Source organism: Oncorhynchus mykiss, chromosome 13, assembly GCF_057628025.1.
Source record: "Oncorhynchus mykiss isolate SJ-2025 chromosome 13, ASM5762802v1, whole genome shotgun sequence".
NCBI classification, from domain to species: domain Eukaryota; kingdom Metazoa; phylum Chordata; class Actinopteri; order Salmoniformes; family Salmonidae; genus Oncorhynchus; species Oncorhynchus mykiss.
The window spans coordinates 24,601,462-24,620,254 of record NC_143034.1 but is presented as its reverse complement, the minus strand read 5'-3'; the positions used below and the strand labels follow the sequence as shown (position 1 = coordinate 24,620,254).

Sequence of the window (18,793 nt, the reverse complement as noted above, 5' to 3'; positions counted from 1 at the left end):
CATGTTTTCATTAATTTTAGAACGTTTTAATGAGTTTAAAAAACACAAAACTCCCCAAAAACTTGTCAGCCTGTTCTTGTAGTGGTATATACAGTAACTTATAACCTATGTTGAATCATGCAGGGCTGATATTCAGTGATGTGGTGGTAAATGCATAAATCACTAATGGAAAAAAACTATATATATATATATATATATATATATATATATATATATATATATATATATATATATATATATATGTTTTTACTTATCTTATTCACTAAATACAAAGGTAGGAAAGATGATTTAGATTTTTTTTTAAACTATTTTTTATTTAACTAGGAAAGTCAGTTAAGAACAAATTCTTATTTACAATAACTGCCTAAGCCAGCCAAACCCAGATGACGCTGGGCCAATAACAGCCGGTTGTGATACAGCCTGGAATCGAACCAGGGTGCCTGTAGTGACGCCTCAAACACTGAGATGCGGTGCCTTAGACCGCTGCACCACTCAGGAGCCCATAGATTTAACCATAGAGATCCTCATTTTATTAAGTTAAACCTTTCAATATGGAGTTTTGTACTTCAGCTCTAGCATGTTTTGTCCAATTGTATCTATGATGTCTGGAGTAGCATTCTGTTCATTAGCATGTTCATATCACACCAATCTAAGGGTTCTATTGAACCTGTATCGTTGAAGACTGTGCGAGTAGTCTGGGGGGGGGGGGTTGGGTAAAGGTGAAAACGTCTTCAAATGGCTTATTCATTTATTCAGTCCCACCATAGTCCCCCAATGATGACACATCCTTGGCTAAACAAGAAAACGGAATAAGGTTATTATGTAAAACATAGCATCACCCTTCTCTTCAGTAAAGACTTCATCATATACTGTAACGTCTTGACTTGACATTGATGTGCAAAAAGTACTGCATGGACTTCGATGTTACTGAGCATGATTGAGGTTAAAGGTACTGAGTAACATCCTTTAGTTTGGTATAGACAATGTGGTTACATCGTAAAGGGCATCCTACTCTTTAAAATTCTATATAATTCACTTTTTCAAGTTTAGGCACTTCTTTAAGTCTGTACAACGATCAATTCAGTCGTCTGAATGCAAATCCCAGTCTGCACAGCGATCAATTCAGTCGTCTGAATGCAAATCCCAGTCTGCACAGCGATCAATTCAGTCGTCTGAATGCAAATCCCAGTCTGTACAGCGATCAATTCAGTCGTCTGAATGCAAATCCCAGTCTGTACAGCGATCAATTCAGTCGTCTGAATGCAAATCCCAGTCTGTACAGCGATCAATTCAGTCGTCTGAATGCAAATCCCAGTCTGTACAGCGATCAATTCAGTCGTCTGAATGCAAATCCCAGTCTGCACAGCGATCAATTCAGTCGTCTGAATGCAAATCCCAGTCTGCACAGCGATCAATTCAGTCGCCTGAATGCAAATCCCAGTCTGTACAGCGATGAATTCAGTCGTCTGAATGCAAATCCCAGTCTGCACAGCGATCAATTCAGTCGTCTGAATGCAAATCCCAGTCTGTACAGCGATCAATTCAGTCATCTGAATGCAAATCCCAGTCTGCACAGCGATCAATTCAGTCGTCTGAATGCAAATCCCAGTCTGTACAGCGATCAATTCAGTCATCTGAATGCAAATCCCAGTCTGTGTCCGAGATAGCATCCTGTTCCCTTTACAGTGAAGAACTTTTGACCGGAGCGAGTACAGAACTTGAGGATCGAGACGCCAAGAAGAACCCCATCAAGCGAGTCAAGACCTCTCTCAATCGTTGATTCTAGAACAAAGAATAGTATTACCACCATAGACATATAACACAACAAAATAATGTTCTCATTCCATCCCTATTCTAACAGAATTTTCCACTGAGGGGCCACAGAATCCAATTCTGAAAAGTTGACACACACACGTACATACACACACACACACAGGGATTTACAGCCAGAAAAGTCATTATAAATAAATGACTAACATCATTGTACGCTTTGATGTCACCAGGACTTACTCTAGAGTCTGTAGTTTGTAGCGTTGATTGTCCCTGATGTCAGAGAGAATTCTCAGTCCTTCTTCTCCCGTGTCGTTTCCCATCAGGCCTAGTTCTGTGATGCTGGAGTGGCTGGACTTCAGGGCTACGGCTAGGGAGGAGCAGCCTTTTACTGTGATCCCACAGCATCTCAGACTGGAGAGAGAGAGGGTGGAAAGAGAAAGAGGGTGAATGTGGGGAGAGAGATGGGGATAGAGAGAGATGGGGAGAGAGAGAATGAGATTGGAGAAGGTCACCAGAGAGGGAGAAAAGACCTTCAATTTGTTTTGGTCAACAAGACTACATAAATTGTACGAGTGATTTATCAGTTAACAAATGACCAAGTCATTTTGTGAATATGCTTATTCATTGTTTGAAGAGCGTGCGGTGTGATATCATAGACCAAGCCATGAGCTTTATAACTCTCTCTAATGCTGTTACTTACAACAGTCTCTCCAGTGTACAACACCTGGACGTCAGTCCCATGTAGAGAGTCTTCACACCGCGGTCTCCCAGGTCGTTTCCAGAGAGATCAAGCTCTTTCAGGTTGGTGAGGTTGGAGCTGAGAGCTTCAACCAGCTCCCCACAGGATTTCTCTGTCAGTTTACAGTCACTCACCCTAGGTGAGAAGAGGTAATTACATTGAGAAAGTTGTCCCCCCCACACACACACACGTGCTAGGTTTGCAGAACTCACCTGAGGGTCTCAAGTGAAGACAAGCAGAACAAGACATCGGCCCAGTCATCCAAGTCGCCCAGATGGTTCCTGCTGAGGTCCAGCTCTTTGAGGATAGAGTTGAAATGAAACCCTCTGACTAGGGTGATGCCACAGCTTGCCAAACTGGAGAGACAAGGGTAAAGAAAAATAAACACTCTTCCATATTCAAGGTTCAAATACTATCTTTCAGAGACTTTAAGCGTTCCCTTCAGACTGCCTGGAGAGCTAGATGGGTGGACAGGGTTTGCACTTTTGCAACTATTGTATTGGTTCCATTGTGCCAAGGAAGGTCAATCAACCCAAGTCTGACAAGTATTTGAACAAATTTCAAATAGTATTTGAACCAAAGTCTGTCATCTTACATGGAGTAGGGGCTAGGGGAGATTGGCCCGTACAATCTTGGTGGGGTAAGCTAGCTTACATGAGTTTCTCCAGTTGACAGGTGGGCAGCCTGAAGGCTTTGCAGAGCATCTTGACCCCCTCGTCCTTCAGGTTATTGTTGCTCAGGTTGAGCTCCCTCAGACTGGGGATGTTGGCCAGACACCTAAACATGTTCTCACAGCATTTCTCAGTGAGCTGACAACAGTACAACCTGGTGGTGGAGAGAAAATGTATGGTACATTTACTACAGTGAACATTCAACTTTAGAATCAGTGAGGTGGAATGTGTGAGTGTACTACAATACTCCAGGCAGTACTCACTCCAGTTTGTATATCTGGGTTGACTTCAGTATGTCCATGAGCAGCTTCACCCCCTGGTCTCCCAGGTTGTTCATGTTGACGTCCAGCGCTCGCAGGTGTCTGGGGTTGTCTATCAGCAACACCGCCAGAGCGCGACTCAGCTCCAGGCCCAGCTTGCAGTTTGAGAGCCTAACGAAGATTATAATACTTTAGAAGACGTGGTACAGCGGTTAGTGCTGCGAACCCCAGCACAGATGTACAGCCTAGGCTACCAGAGTCGGCATGAGTTTAAATCCGACCCATAACATTCTGACTTGCAAACTCTCATAACTCTCCTATCTCAATAAAAATACATTATACCCTTAAAGAATATATTTATGTAAATTAGTTTAGAAGATAAACTGTATTTCCTTATGAGGATAACTTAATTTGCATCAAACCACAGGATAAACCCATAGGGGAACTGAATTCAATGATGTTACAATTGTGTACACACATGATCAGAACGGGTTTCCTAGCCATTGACTCAATACTCACTTCAGGATCTGCAGTTTGCAATTGACAACCTTCAGTCCATCAACGAGATGAAACACCCCCGATTCTCCCGGTTCGTTGCCGCTCAGATCCAGCTCTCGCAGGTGCGAGGGGTTGGATTTGAGAGCTTTGGCCAGAGCTGCAAAGCCATTCTGTTTCACCCTGCAGCCGGACAGTTTCAGTCTCTCCAGTCGGCAGTGTGGCTTGGCCAAGCCGGCCGCCAACAGCTGCACTCCTGAGTCCTTCAGCGTGTTGAAACTCAGGTTCAGAGTTTTCAGATTGGACACCTTTGAGGTGAGCGCCGAGGCCAGACATTCACAGGATTTCTCTGTTAGTTTGTGATATGACAGCCTGGTAAGAAGGAGGGTTAGGGAATAAAAAAAGAACATAGACATACAAGCATTAAACCAACAGAACTGTGTAATGACCAGAAGACGGGTCCAACAAACCTGAATTACATCACAGGGAAGATAATTATCTTGTGCTATAGACATTTAATATTGGTAGTGTGCGCCAAAAGTATTGAGTTAGGGACACATTTTTTGTTTGTTCTGTACTTCAACACTTTGGATTCAGAATGATACAATGACTATGAATCTAAAATGCAGACGGTCGGCTTTACTTTAAGGGTGTTTTAAACCGTAACGGGTGAACCGTTTAGAAATTACAGCACTTTTTGTACATAGTCCCCCCATTTTAAGGGACCAAAAGTATTGGGCCGAATTCACTTTTGTGACTTGTAGTCACAAGTGAAGTATTTGGTCCCATATTCATAGGACATAGGATGTTTTTTGCTGTCTGTTTTGGTTGTTTCAGATTATTTTGTGTCCAATAGAAATGCATGGTAAATAATGTATTGTGTCATTTTGGAGTCACTTTCATTGTAAATAAGAATAGAAAACGTTTCTAAACACAATCATTTTAGTCCTATAAAATGGAGGGAATAGCCTATGTACAAAAAGTGCTGTAATTTCTAAACGGTTCACCCGATGTGGATGAAAATGTTATTATATCACATCCAAAAGTGCTGGAGTACAGAGCCAAAACTACAACAAATGTGTCACTTTCCTAATACTTTTGGAGCTCACTGTAATAGCTGGTATTGTTAAATGACCAGGTACATACGTGGCTGTCTGGGAAGCTTTGATCACTGGCAGCATCCTCAGAAGTTCCTCGTCTCCTCTCTTCTTTACTTCCAACCCAAGCATGTCTATTGGCCCAGACTCCGATGCCAATAACACAGCGGCCAGGTCAGACCAATGTGCACGTGGGTATTTGGCATCTGGGGGGATTCCCGTATTGAAAAAGCTCACACCATCAGTTTCTAAAGAGCTGTCACCCAGTTCCATCAGGCAGTTCAGCAGGTTGAGGGTCCTCGGTGAAGCGGGATTCTCCATAACCTTCTTCTTGATGTACTCTACCGTTTCAGTCAGTGTCTCCGACGAGTTGTAGCCGGCCTTTGCGATTGACTGGATGAAGCTCTGCGAGAAGCCGAGGAGGAACCGGAGGAAGAGGTCCAGCTTTCCGTTTTTGCTCTGCAAGGCCATGTCCACTGCATTCCTCAGGTTTTCATCTAGGCTGTTGCAGGATCGATTAAACCACATTGCAGCAAAGAACTCCTGAATGGTGGTATGCCCAAAGTAGTAGATCTTCTTTTGGTGCAGCCCAATATCCTCCCTGAAGATGGGTATGCTTACTTTTGCAAACTCTGACCCCTCATCACAGTTAATGTCGCACTCTTGTAGGTCTTCCCTGTAGAAAACCGTGTTGCCTTTCACCAACTGCTTAAAAGCTAGTTCCCCCAATTTAATAGCCATCTTTTGTGTATTCTGATTCTGTGTTTGCAACAGGGCGAGTACGTCAGTGTACATTGGAGTCAGAGCTCCGGGGTCACATTCTTTATCGGATAGCCATGTCTGTCTAACGAGGACTGATGCAGAAATCGAACAGATAATAGGTATCTGGCACAAAACATAGAGGCTTTTTGAGCACTTCAAGTGGTGGATAATTGCATTGGCCTGGTCCGTGTGAATGATTGCTCTCCTGAAGAACTCCTCTTTCTGAGAGTCCGTGAAGCCTTCGATTTCTGTCACTTCGTTGATGTACTGAAGAGGGATGTGATGGACTGCTTCAGGTCTAGAGGTAATCCATATGTGAGCGGCGGAGGGAAGAAGGTTACCATTAATGAGGTTTGTCAGCAGTGCTGGCACGGAGGAGGGATCTGTGACATCGGTTACTATCGGGCTGTTCTTGAAGTCGAGAGGACGTCGAAATTCATCCAGCCCGTCAAGAATGAACGCAACTCTGAAGTTCTCCAAGTTGTAAATTCCAGGTTCTTTCAATTCTGGGAAAAACTTGTAAAGAAGTTCAATCAGACTCAGTCTCTCCTTCAGCAAATTCAGCTCCCGGAAAGGAAGGGGAAATATGAGAGTACATTGCTGGTTTCCTTTTCCCTCTGCCCAGTTAAGAATAATCATCCGCACCTGGCTTGTTTTGCCAATACCAGAGACGCCCTTTGTCAGCGCTATTCTGACTCGCTCGTCGTCTAGTTCAGAATCAAAGTATAAGCTCAAGGGTGAGCATCTCCATTGGTTTCTCTTCCTGAAAGTTGGCTTAATTTGAATGTACTCATGTTGGTTCACCTCTCCACTTTCACCAGGTGGATACTGGACATCACAATGAATATAAAATGGATGCTCAGTTTCCCCCCCTGGCGGACTTTGGTACTTTTTCTTCAGGGTGGCTTTGAGCTTATTGCTGAGTTTTACCACATTGGAGTTAGAGACATCCCTGTTAAATAGACAAAACAGTACATGTAATTTCTGAAGGGTTTTAACCATATTGTATGTTAACTGTATAGTCTATTATTGTGAGAGCACACCAGTTGACCCTCTTGAGCCTCTTTGTCATGGATCCCCCTTGGTACTGCTGCTCATTCCGTTCACCAGGTCTACGTCACTGGCCTTCTAGGCATCACTGAACTGGATTCATTACCACCAACCCCGGACTGTCTTGTCTCATTACGCACACCTGGTTCCCATTCCCCTTGTTAGTACTGTATGTGTATAAATGTGCCCTGTGTTCCCCATTGTCCTTGTCGGTTATTGGCCCATATCCGTTGGTCTTGTAAGTACCTGTGCTATGTTGTATCGGCTTCCATGTTACGTGTTATTGTGCACTTGTTTTATGGGTTTCATCCTGTGTATTATTTAGAGGTTTACACCTTACTCTTTAGTTAGGATAGAGAAATAAAAAACCCTATTACGTATTCCTGCGCTTGTCTCCTATCATTATACAGCGTGACAGAATAGCCAACCTATCTAAATGGAGACAGCAGGAAAGACTGAGCTGATGACCATCGTAGAGACAGTTCAGCATCACAAAGAATGTCTCTCCAGACTCGGCAACGCCACGGACAGTGTGCTGGCAACCATCCTGCGTTTGGAGGGGAATGTGCAGTCCCTCCTGTCTCTAGCACCGGATCCTGCACCAGCCCCCACAACACCACTACCTGCCTCCGTCCCATCTGAGCCGGTCCGCGGAATAGCCCTGTCCCTCTCGGAGCACTTTAACGGCGCTCCAGCGAGATACAAGGGATTCCTTCTGCAATGAGACCTGGCTGTCTCCGGGAGAGATAGGGTTGCCACCGTCATTTCGGCACTGACCGGACGGGCCCTGGACTGGGGTGCCACAGTTTGGGAAACGGGCGGACCCGAGGTCAAGTCCTACGAGCGCTTCACCATCCTCTTCCGCTCTGTGTTTGATCATCCTGTGGATGGCCAAGAGGGGGTTGACTGCCTCCTCCGACTACGCCAGAGATCTAGGACCGCCTTGGAGTTCACCGTGGAGTTCCGGAACATCGCGGCCTCCACCGGAGGGAACGAGTCACCTCTAGTCACTGTGTTCCGCAGCGGACCGCGGAAGGAGGTACAGATGGAGTTGTACTGCCGTGATGACAACCTGTCACTCGACCAGCTCATCCGCATGGCGATCCATTTGGACAACCTTCAGCGGTCCCGTCGAAGACCTGCATAGAATCGGGAGCCCATGGCTACACCTACTCCGTGCCCAGAGCCGATGGAGGTGGGCTCTGCACGTTTGCCCGAGGCAGAGCGTAGGAGAAGGAGGAATCTGGGCCTCTGCTCCTATTGTGGAGAAAGGGGTCATTTCTCCCCAACCTACCCTCTATCCACCAATAGGCGAGGAGGTGACAAGCCAGGGAATTCCCCTGCTCCGACTCAGGTAGGATGCAAGATCTACCCTCCTTTTCTGTCAACTCGACCAGTGTGTTTTCCCATTAAATTCCCTGAATACCCTAGCCCCTCACTCCCGTTAGTTCTGATTGATTCCGGAGCTGCTGGGAATCTTTTAGATAGAGCACTGGCCGCCGAATTACGCATTCCTTTGGTTTCCCCGACAATCACCCATTCCGGTTCGAGCCCTGGATAATTGTCCAATAGGGACAGGGCTCGTACATCACATCATTGTTCCCGTTTCTGCTGACAAATGACACTAATTTAGAACAGATCACCTTTTCGATTATAGACACCCCCACCCACCCTGTTGTTTTAGGGGTCCCCTGGTTGAGTTGGCATAACCCTGTTATTTCCTGGTCTGAAAGGAGACTGCTGGGTTGGTCGCAGGAGTGTCATGGGAGGTGTCTCGCGGTGTCTGTCAACACCACTACGGTGGAAAGTCCGGACCACGCCCCTCAAGTGGAGTTACCGGAGGAATACCAGGATCTGCACACGCCTTCCTCCTCATCGCCCCTGGGACTGTCCCATTGACCTGCTCTCTGACGCAGCCCTCCCGAGAGGACAAATCTATCCCCTCTCCTATGCGGAGACCGAGGCCATGGAGACCTACATACAGGAGAGCCTCCAGCAGGATTTTATCCGCCCCTCCACATCACCAGCCTCCTCAAGCTTATTTTTTTGTTAAAAAGAAAGATGGGGAACTGCACCCCTGCATTGATTATCGAATACTGAATAAAGCCACCGTTAAGTTCAGCTATTCTTTACCCCTTATCCCAACCATCATCGAACAAATGCACAGGGTGCAGTACTTCACGAATCTGGACTTGAGGAGCGCCTACAATCTGGTGTGCATTCGTGCGGGCGACGAATGGAAAACTGCCTTTTCCACCACGGGCCATTATGAGCATCTCAAAATGCCTTTTGGCCTGTCTAATACTCGTTCAGTTTTCCAGGCCTTTATTAACGAAGTGTTTCAGGACATGCTGGGACGGGGCGCATGGTTTATATAAACATTTTGCATGTCTCGTTAGTCAAGTCTGTGCTGGGAAGACTGTTGGAGCACGATCTACAGCTGAAGTCGGAAGTTTACATACACCTAGGTTGGAGTCATTAAAACTAGTTTTTCAACCACTCCACAAATTTCTTGTTAACAAACTATAGTTTTGGCAAGTCGTTTAGGACATCTAGAATTGTTTACAGGCAGATTATTTCACTTATAATTCATTGTATGACAATTCCAATTGGTCAGAAGTTTACATACACTAAGTTGACTGTGCTTTTAAAGAACTCAAAATAAAAACACTGTTGACGAGAGAATACAGAAAATAATGCCTTTTAATCAAAACAATAATGCATGCAGAACACACATGAATAAAGTGGCATGACCACTTTACTTTGAACTTTGAAATCTCACGTTCTCTGGCGTACACATAGATCCACAGTAATTGTTGGAATCGGAATGGAATGCTGCAGATAACTTGATTGAATGTTTAAAGTCTTAACAAAACAGAGGTGGTGTTTAAACACACTAATGCACCGTTTTGTAACAGCCTGTACATTCAGCCTGGACTATTCAGACTCATCTTCAGAGTCACAGTTCTGGCACACATAAATTGCCTGGCCTGCAAGCATCATGGGCCCATTTGAATCATCTCACACACTTCACCCAAGTCTCCTTTGGAAGGATGTTTTAAGATGGCTCCACACAGACGAGGCAGAAGCACTCCTCTTCATCTGATGATGACTCTTCTACAATTTTGCTTTTTTTAGCTACCTTGTTCTTTGCAGATCCAGATTTTGACTCAATCCCTTACTTCCCTTTCTTTGTGGGCTATACTCGGCCTTGTCTCAGGATGGTAAGTTGGTGGTTGAAGATCCCTCTAGTGGTGTGGGGGCTGTGCTTTGGCAAAGTGAGTGGGGTTATATCCTGCCTGTTTGGCCCTGTCTGGGGGTCTCATCAGTTGGGGCCACAGTGTCTCCCGACCCCTCCAGTCTCAGCCTACAGTATTTATGCTGCAGTAGTTTGTGTCGGGGGGCTAGGGTCAGTCTGTTATATCTGGAGTATTTCTCCTGTTTTATCCTGTGTCCTGTATGAATTTAAGTATGCTCTCTATAATTCTCTCTCTCTCTCGGCGTACCTGAGCCCTAGGACCATGCCTCAGGACTACCTGGCCTGATGACTCCTTGCTGTTCCCAGTCCACCTGGCCATGCTGTTGGTCCAGTTTCAACTGTTCTGCCTGCAGCTATGGAATCCTGACCTGTTCACCGGACGTGCGACCTGTCCCAGACCTGCTGTTTTCAACTCTCTAGAGACAGCATGAGCGGTAGAGATACTCTGAATGATCGGCTATGAAAAGCCAACTGACATTTACTCCTGGAGTTGGTAGTCCGCTGTCAGCAATGGCATTGTTGGGCAAGGGTCAGCTGGTGCTAGCATAAAAACTGGGTAGGTCTGTGTCTGAGCTTGTGCTAGGCAGGGCCAGAATGGTGCTGGGACTTGGCAGTTTGGTGCTGGGGCCTGGCATGGCTGGAATGGTGCTGGGGCCTGGCAGGTTGGTGCAGGGGCCTGGCAGGGCTGAAATGGTGCTGGGGCCTGGCAGGGCTGGAATGTTGCTGGGGCCTGGCAGGGCTGGAATTGTGCTAGGGCCTAGCAGGTTGGTGCTGGGGCCTGGCAGGGCTGGAATGTTGCTGGGGCCTGGCAGGTTGGTGCTGGGGCCTGGCAGGGCTGGAATGTTGCTGGGGCCTGGCAGGGTTGGTGCTGGGGCTTGGCAGGGCTGAAATTGTGCTAGGGCCTGGCAGGTTGGTGCTGGGGCCTGGCAGGGCTGGAATAGTGCTGGGGCCTGGCAGGGTTGGGTTCTGAATGGGGTGATCTGTAACGTAGGATGGCGCAAACTCGGTTTCCAGAAATACATCCCTGTTGTAAGGTTGTATCCCAGCCACCTTAAAGCCAGCCTGAATGTTCAAGGGGGTTGCAGCCAGAGGATAGGGGATCGCCACAATCCCATGAATGTCATAAATTGACATTGTCTTCCCGGGATTGTTCCTCATCCAGGCATCACACGCGGTGTTAATGTGCCTCTTTGGCGGCCTGTAGACAGACCTGTCTAAGGGTTGAAGCCGATGAGAACAATGGGGTTTGAATGACAGCATAATTATGCCATTTTCTTTGGCATAATTGAGTCCATCAATGGACAGATGAGACACTTGGTTTTGTCCAAAAGGAGTAAACAGGTCTTCTCCTTTGAGTACTTCGTTTGCTTGACAATGTTTCAGGAAGTCAACAAAGTGCACATCTTTCATCCACCCAGAGGGATTTGTCCCCTCTTTTGCTGCCAGGTGGCCCGTTGATCAGGACATGATCGCGGAAGTTGACACGGGGTGGATATAAAATACGGAGGTATACTATTCCCTGTGGCTGAGACAGCACAGGCCAGTGTGACGAGGGTTCCCCTTTCAGCGGAGGTCAGTGACCCTACTTATTTGAATCCAGGTCTGCCCATCACTTTGTCAGGTTTATGTACAGTGGTCACCCCAGTTGTATCGACATTCCATATGTCTTCTGGTCCAAATTGATATCTTTGTATCACTTCTGCTACATTGTCGAAGAAAGTGTTAACATTTTCTCTGTTGAAGCTACTTGCCCTGGTAAGGCTAGTTGCCTCTGGCTTCCTCAGCAATGGCGTTGGGTGCCGTTGGGTGCCGCTTTAAGAAGCCTGTAAACCACTCCGGGCTGGCCTTTTCATTTTCTGCCCACATTGGCACGAACTTCAGCTGGTGTGCCACAGCAAACTTCTGACCTCACTTGGCGAAAGACCAAAATAAATGTCAGCTGACCTAGTAATATACTGAACAATCTTCATCTCCAAATCAGGTGTAACAAACCTGCCGTGGCTTTGTATAGCCAACCACTGTTGGCGCGGCTGTCTGATTTTCAACTTCTTCTCTGGTAACCTTTTCAGAGTCAGAGTACGGTAATTTATGTCAAGTTCCTTCGCTGTACTCCTGGTTGATTTGTTCTGCAACTTCACCCTGCCTCACTGCCTTTAACATTATGGCAGGTGGTGTGCTGCCATTCTCTGTCTTTCTTTTATCATTTCCAACCATCTTTCTTTCCTTCCCCTCTTTCTTTTCCTTCCTTCCTTCCTTTCTTCTTTCCCTCAAAAACACATTTCCTCATTGAAATGACATATTCATTACAGGCTTATTACGCCCACCTCCATGTCTACTATCCTTGTTGCCACAATGCAATTCATAACAACCACACGATATTCATGACACTGTATGAAGTAGTGTGTGTGTGGATATACAGTACTGTCTCATTCGGTAGGCATGTAGTGTGTTAGTAGACACACACATGCCAGAGCCTGTCTTGTGTAGTCCAGGGATATGTCTGCTGCTCTAAACTACACATGTGTGTATATATAATAATCCATTTACAGTAACATTTAATACTATTATCAGAGCTGATTACACAATATCACAATGTTTTTTGAGCATGTTCTATGCGTCTATGTATACTGGGGCAAGTTGTCACACGTGAAGACTTGACCCAAGGTCATTGAAACAACTTGCCCCAAACTGACATGTATGCTAATGTTGGCAAAAATCTCAAGGTTAGCTCAACAACGGACTGCAGCTAAAGTATCAAAAGACACGTTATTGCTCTACTCCGTGCAAAACTATAATTTTGAACATTCACACCTAATAAAGTTTATTGCATACAATGTAAAGTGACAATTTTTTACTTTTGAGGGGGGGAAATAAGAAACTTGTGCCCACCTCAGATTAGAGTGACCTTGACCACATGTGAACAGGAAGTTGAACATAGAACATGTTGTCCCACCAAGTATCTATTTGGTCTTATCTCTCCCATTATTGTACAGGTTCCCTCGCCACTTTCTCACACTCTCCCCGGACCTTTGCTCGTTTACATCACACGCATACATCGCTGACTTTTTTGATCAGCGGGTTGAACTATTTGATTGGTGACTTTTAGGCCATTTAACAAACATGATGCTGTTGTTCATTTTGCTGGTGTCTAACCTTGGCTTTTACAATGTTGGCGATACATTTAGAGCCCGTTGCACTGTGAATGAGGAAATATATGATTGTTTCTCCCTCGAGTGTTGTGAGAAACCCCGCGCTTGCTCCGGAAATGCACATGAGAACTATGCACATTTCCCCCGAACAATATGGGAGAAATGGTACTCATGCGCTTACATGTCAGGACTGTTCTCTTGGTACTTAACCATGTCTCTGGACTTTACACATCTCCTGAAATATGTGGCGTTAAAGACTATGGATTCTCACGTCTAACTCCAAATGTTGTAACCCTCGATCTAGACTTGCCATTATCTTGCTGCTTCTATTGTCTGGAAATGTCCAGTCTAACCCAGGTCCTGACATCCCTGCCGAATTAAGTAGTCAGAGTGGCCTGAAGTTTTTGCATATGAATGTAAGAAGTCTTCTGCCGAAGCTTGATTTTGTGAATATATGGATAAAAACTGCCGACCCGGATGTATTTATGCTTTCTGAAACCTGGCTTAAAATATACAGTGCCTTGCGAAAGTATTCGGCCCCCTTGAACTTTGCGACCTTTTGCCACATTTCAGGCTTCAAACATAAAGATATAAAACTGTATTTTTTTGTGAAGAATCAACAACAAGTGGGACACAATCATGAAGTGGAACGACATTTATTGGATATTTAAAACTTTTTTAACAAATCAAAAACTGAAAAATTGGGCGTGCAAAATTATTCAGCCCCCTTAAGTTAATACTTTGTAGCGCCACCTTTTGCTGCAATTACAGCTGTAAGTCGCTTGGGGTATGTCTATCAGTTTTGCACATCGAGAGACTGAAATTTTTTCCCATTCCTCCTTGCAAAACAGCTCGAGCTCAGTGAGGTTGGATGGAGAGCATTTGTGAACAGCAGTTTTCAGTTCTTTCCACAGATTCTCGATTGGATTCAGGTCTGGACTTTGACTTGGCCATTCTAACACCTGGATACGTTTATTTTTGAACCATTCCATTGTAGATTTTGCTTTATGTTTGAGATCATTGTCTTGTTGGAAGACAAATCTCCGTCCCAGTCTCAGGTCTTTTGCAGACTCCATCAGGTTTTCTTCCAGAATGGTCCTGTATTTGGCTCCATCCATCTTCCCATCAATTTTAACCATCTTCCCTGTCCCTGCTGAAGAAAAGCAGGCCCAAACCATGATGCTGCCACCACCATGTTTGACAGTGGGGATGGTGTGTTCAGCTGTGTTGCTTTTACGCCAAACATAACGTTTTGCATTGTTGCCAAAAAGTTCAATTTTGGTTTCATCTGACCAGAGCACCTTCTTCCACATGTTTGGTGTGTCTCCCAGGTGGCTTGTGGCAAACTTTAAACAACACTTTTTATGGATATCTTTAAGAAATGGCTTTCTTCTTGCCACTCTTCCATAAAGGCCAGATTTGTGCAATATACGACTGATTGTTGTCCTATGGACAGAGTCTCCCACCTCAGCTGTAGATCTCTGCAGTTCATCCAGAGTGATCATGGGCCTCTTGGCTGCATCTCTGATCAGTCTTCTCCTTGTATGAGCTGAAAGTTTAGAGGGACGGACAGGTCTTGGTAGATTTGCAGTGGTCTGATACTCCTTCCATTTCAATATTATCGCTTGCACAGTGCTCCTTGGGATGTTTAAAGCTTGGGAAATCTTTTTGTATCCAAATCCGGCTTTAAACTTCTTCACAACAGTATCTCGGACCTGCCTGGTGTGTTCCTTGTTCTTCATGATGCTCTCTGCGCTTTTAACAGACCTCTGAGACTATCACAGTGCAGGTGCATTTATACGGAGACTTGATTACACACAGGTGGATTGTATTTATCATCATTAGTCATTTAGGTCAACATTGGATCATTCAGAGATCCTCACTGAACTTCTGGAGAGTTTGCTGCACTGAAAGTAAAGGGGGCTGAATAATTTTGCACGCCCAATTTTTCAGTTTTTGATTTGTTAAAAAAGTTTGAAATATCCAATAAATGTCATTCCACTTCATGATTGTGTCCCACTTGTTGTTGATTCTTCACAAAAAAATACAGTTTTATATCTTTATGTTTGAAGCCTGAAATGTGGCAAAAGGTCGCAAAGTTCAAGGGGGCCGAATACTTTCGCAAGGCACTGTATATATATATATATGCAGGCCTCAGCCACTACCCTGAGAGCACTTGACTTAGTGTATCATGCAGCCCTCAGGTTCATTACAAATCAGAAACGTCTAACACATCATTGGCTGGTCGTCATTGACCTTGCGTAGGTGTAACAGTATTGCTTCCACTACTTCAAGGTCTCAGAGCGAGTGATGTCACCGATCGAAACGCTATTAGCGCGCACCACCGCTAACTAGCTAGCCATTTCACATCGGTCACATAGGATTAAACACTGGTATACACTGATTTATAAGGCCATATTGGGTAAAATGCCATTATATCTCTGTTCATTTTTAGTCAGGTCAGTAAATAAATATCAATTACGGTCCCATTCTGATTTGCTTCTAACAGTACCAAAAATTAGAACAGGTCATGGTAGAAATAGTTTTAGTTACTTAGCACCGTGGTCCTGGAATTCTCTCCTGAACATTTTAAAATGTGATGATCTAGTTTAGTTGGTGGAGTTTAAACACTTGATCGATGTATATATCATAGAAGAGTGTCATTGTTTTTAGGCCAGCTGTTTTTAGTCAAGATGTTTGTGTTTTTAATGTACCGTAATATGTCATTGTTGTACTGTATGTGTGTTTTATAGTTTTGTTTAATGTTGTGTTAGTGTATGTAAGTTGTTTTGTCTGAAACGTTGTTCCCCCTGATGCTATTGGACCAGGTCTCTCTTGAAAAAGAGATATTATCTCAATGAGAAAAACCTGGAAAAATAAAGGTAAAATTGAAATTACAAATGAGATTTTTGAGATGGCGCCTCTAGTGTTGGAGGTACGAACAGTTTGACAACTTACCTCGCTCTCTCCTACCTGTGCTTTGTTCCAGCTTTCGTGCTGCGTGTTTTGTGCACTTGTTATTACGGGTCTCGTCCTATGTATTTATTAGAGGTTTAACCTCACTCTTTTGTTTGGGTTACATCCCTGTGTTTTTGTATAAGTGTTTGTTTTGGTCTTCGTCCCGATGCCTTTTCATGGCATGTTGTATTTTTGGGTGGAGTATTAAAAAACCCTATGACGTATTCCTGCACTCGTCTCCAATCATTTATACAATGTGACAATGCTTATTTGAACATAAAATAGGCCTACTGTGTATTCTAAATGACACATTTTCCATAGGCTCATTTTGATCTTGTCCTCTGTTCAAATGACTAATTGTCTTACCTTGGTCCAGTCTGATGGTTCTCTCTCCCAGGGTGAAACATTTTCCTCAAATCAGGAGAGGCGGATTTCCTATGACCAAGGATTGTTTCCCTCCAAGGATGAGGCAGGTATCTGTGAAGAGGGCAGTAAGGCAGGCTACCCCCTCCCTCATGTGATGAAGAAAAGAAGATCCCACTACCAACCATAGACCTGTAACACAGATATTGGATATTGTCTTCCTAACTGTAATAGCAATAGTGATGTGTGTATGGGGCTACAGTAATGCACTGGCAAGACTGCCTCAATTCAAAGTCTGCTCACAGATTAGAAATGATTTGCTAATAAATCAATTCAGTTAAATAGGCTACCTAAAGAAGACACAAACTGACAACACGGAGGACCTATCCATTTAGGCCCTATTTTTTTTTTCTTTGAATAAGGTCGTTTAGGATCAGCTCAAAAACAGAATTGCAAACAAAAAACAGGGAGCTTTAACGGTACACGAATGCAGTGTCATCCCTGGCCTTCAACACTAGCAATGGATTATGTAGAGGGGGGAAATCATCTCAAAAATACCTCTGACTACATCGTCAAAACACTGAACTCGCTTCCGCGTGTCTTTACATCCGTTCCTTGGTGCTGGGCTAGCCCACGAATAGACAGAAAATAACTAGCTAAAATACGGCATGCATTCATCCCATTGCAACTTTATTAACTCTAATTTAATAGCAAACACATAATGCAATTCCATAGTTACTTTGATTGTCTCACTTTATTCTGGTCCATCACTGCGTCTCAGTATATGTACGTGTTTTAAAATAGGTCGAGGAGGCAGCTTCTAACTCCGTTGCGGTTTCTCGTCAAAACAAGATACGCGCAAAAGTGCTAAAAGTCAAGAACAGGGCGCGTTCAGCAGGACACAACGTTTTGGAACATCCAGATAGACATATGCTATGTCGAACAAACATGCCTCTTCGATATTTACAATAATGAATGACGTTAATTTCTATCTGCAAGAACGAGAACGTTTTGCAACTGAAGGTGGCCCTGTTCAAACCCGGTACACATTTCAGAGGTTAGATCATTTTTGTCCACCATCAATTAGGTTAAATGTCATCTCAGACCAAATGTAGCCTAAACATAATATGGCCATGGAATTGTTGAACATTTTAATTTAAAAAACAACCCAGCAGCTATGTAATCTAAAAAATTAAAAATATTTATGCTACTGCTGTTAAATGTATTCTGTGTAGCCTATTTTAACTGAATTTGTAAATCTTTGTTAGCTTATGCTAGGCCTGCTTGAACTTTGTGAGCTGGGGCTGACGAGGGAGAGGGGGGGGGGGGGGGCTAATGACAGGTGAAAAGGGGAAAGGAGAAAAGAGTGGAAAGGGTATCTGGGAGGTGGTGATAACGTCTAATTTAAATGTCACATGTACATTTGAGTCATCTATCAGATTCATTCATTCCTACTATAGTTCATTGGCACTTGCTTAACGTTATCATCTTTCGCTACCACCACCCCTACTCCCCACTCCCCCTCCTCTCTCCCCTGCCCTCCTCTTCCACTCCCCCCAATTACCAGAATGCTGCTCCAGACATGCATTTAGTCATGCATGAGTTATGATAGACAACAAACACTGTTATATAGTGTTATAATATAGGATAGTAAAACTGTAAGAAGCAAGGAAACTCAGTTTACTCACCTTTTATTTGTGATTAAGGTTTACCCACCTTTTTCCTACTACATCCATGACTTCAGATAGGCTGGCTAAGGTAAGTTTACAAGGCTACATTATCCTAGACGTGAAGGGAGCAGACGTCAAAATAACTTCATAGAACTTTATAATTATAACACGTAAATGTATTTGCTATATAGGTTTAACTGTCATGAATAATAACTAATAAACTGGCTCTAAACTAGTGTGCATAAGTATTTCGTTTTGTAGTAGTAAACACTTAGGCTAATAATTATTTAAATTATAATCTCTAAACTAAAGTGGGTCTGGGAATGGTAGCCTATATAAATTTCACTCTGGCGACATCCTTTTGAGAAGAGCCTCCAGAGGGAAAAGAGAACGAGGTGACCTGGATGCGGAAGCGGATGCGTGCGTAATTCATAGTCTACCGCAAGACCGCGAATTGAGGTGATAGAAGCGCTGATAACGCTACGAGATTTGGATGGAATGGAGTCAGATGGAGGGGAGGAACTTGATGCTGAGATCGACTATGATG

The 18,793-nt window shown here is 44.2% G+C and overlaps 1 protein-coding gene across 1 annotated transcript; it reads right to left on the bottom strand.

Moving 5' to 3' along the window:
• Positions 1–730: 730 nt before the first annotated feature.
• Positions 731–17,445, bottom strand: LOC110485773 (NACHT, LRR and PYD domains-containing protein 12-like). Its single transcript, XM_021556931.3, has 10 exons — positions 17,330–17,445; positions 16,580–16,768; positions 5,085–6,749; positions 3,963–4,310; positions 3,447–3,614; positions 3,167–3,337; positions 2,725–2,868; positions 2,474–2,647; positions 2,011–2,184; positions 731–1,782 (listed from the first exon to the last, which is right to left on the bottom strand). The coding sequence occupies exons 2-10, from the start codon at positions 16,762–16,764 to the stop codon at positions 1,770–1,772; spliced, it is 3,042 nt and encodes a 1,013-aa protein (XP_021412606.3). The 5' UTR covers positions 16,765–16,768; positions 17,330–17,445; the 3' UTR covers positions 731–1,769.
• Between the last annotated feature and the right edge of the window lie 1,348 nt (positions 17,446–18,793).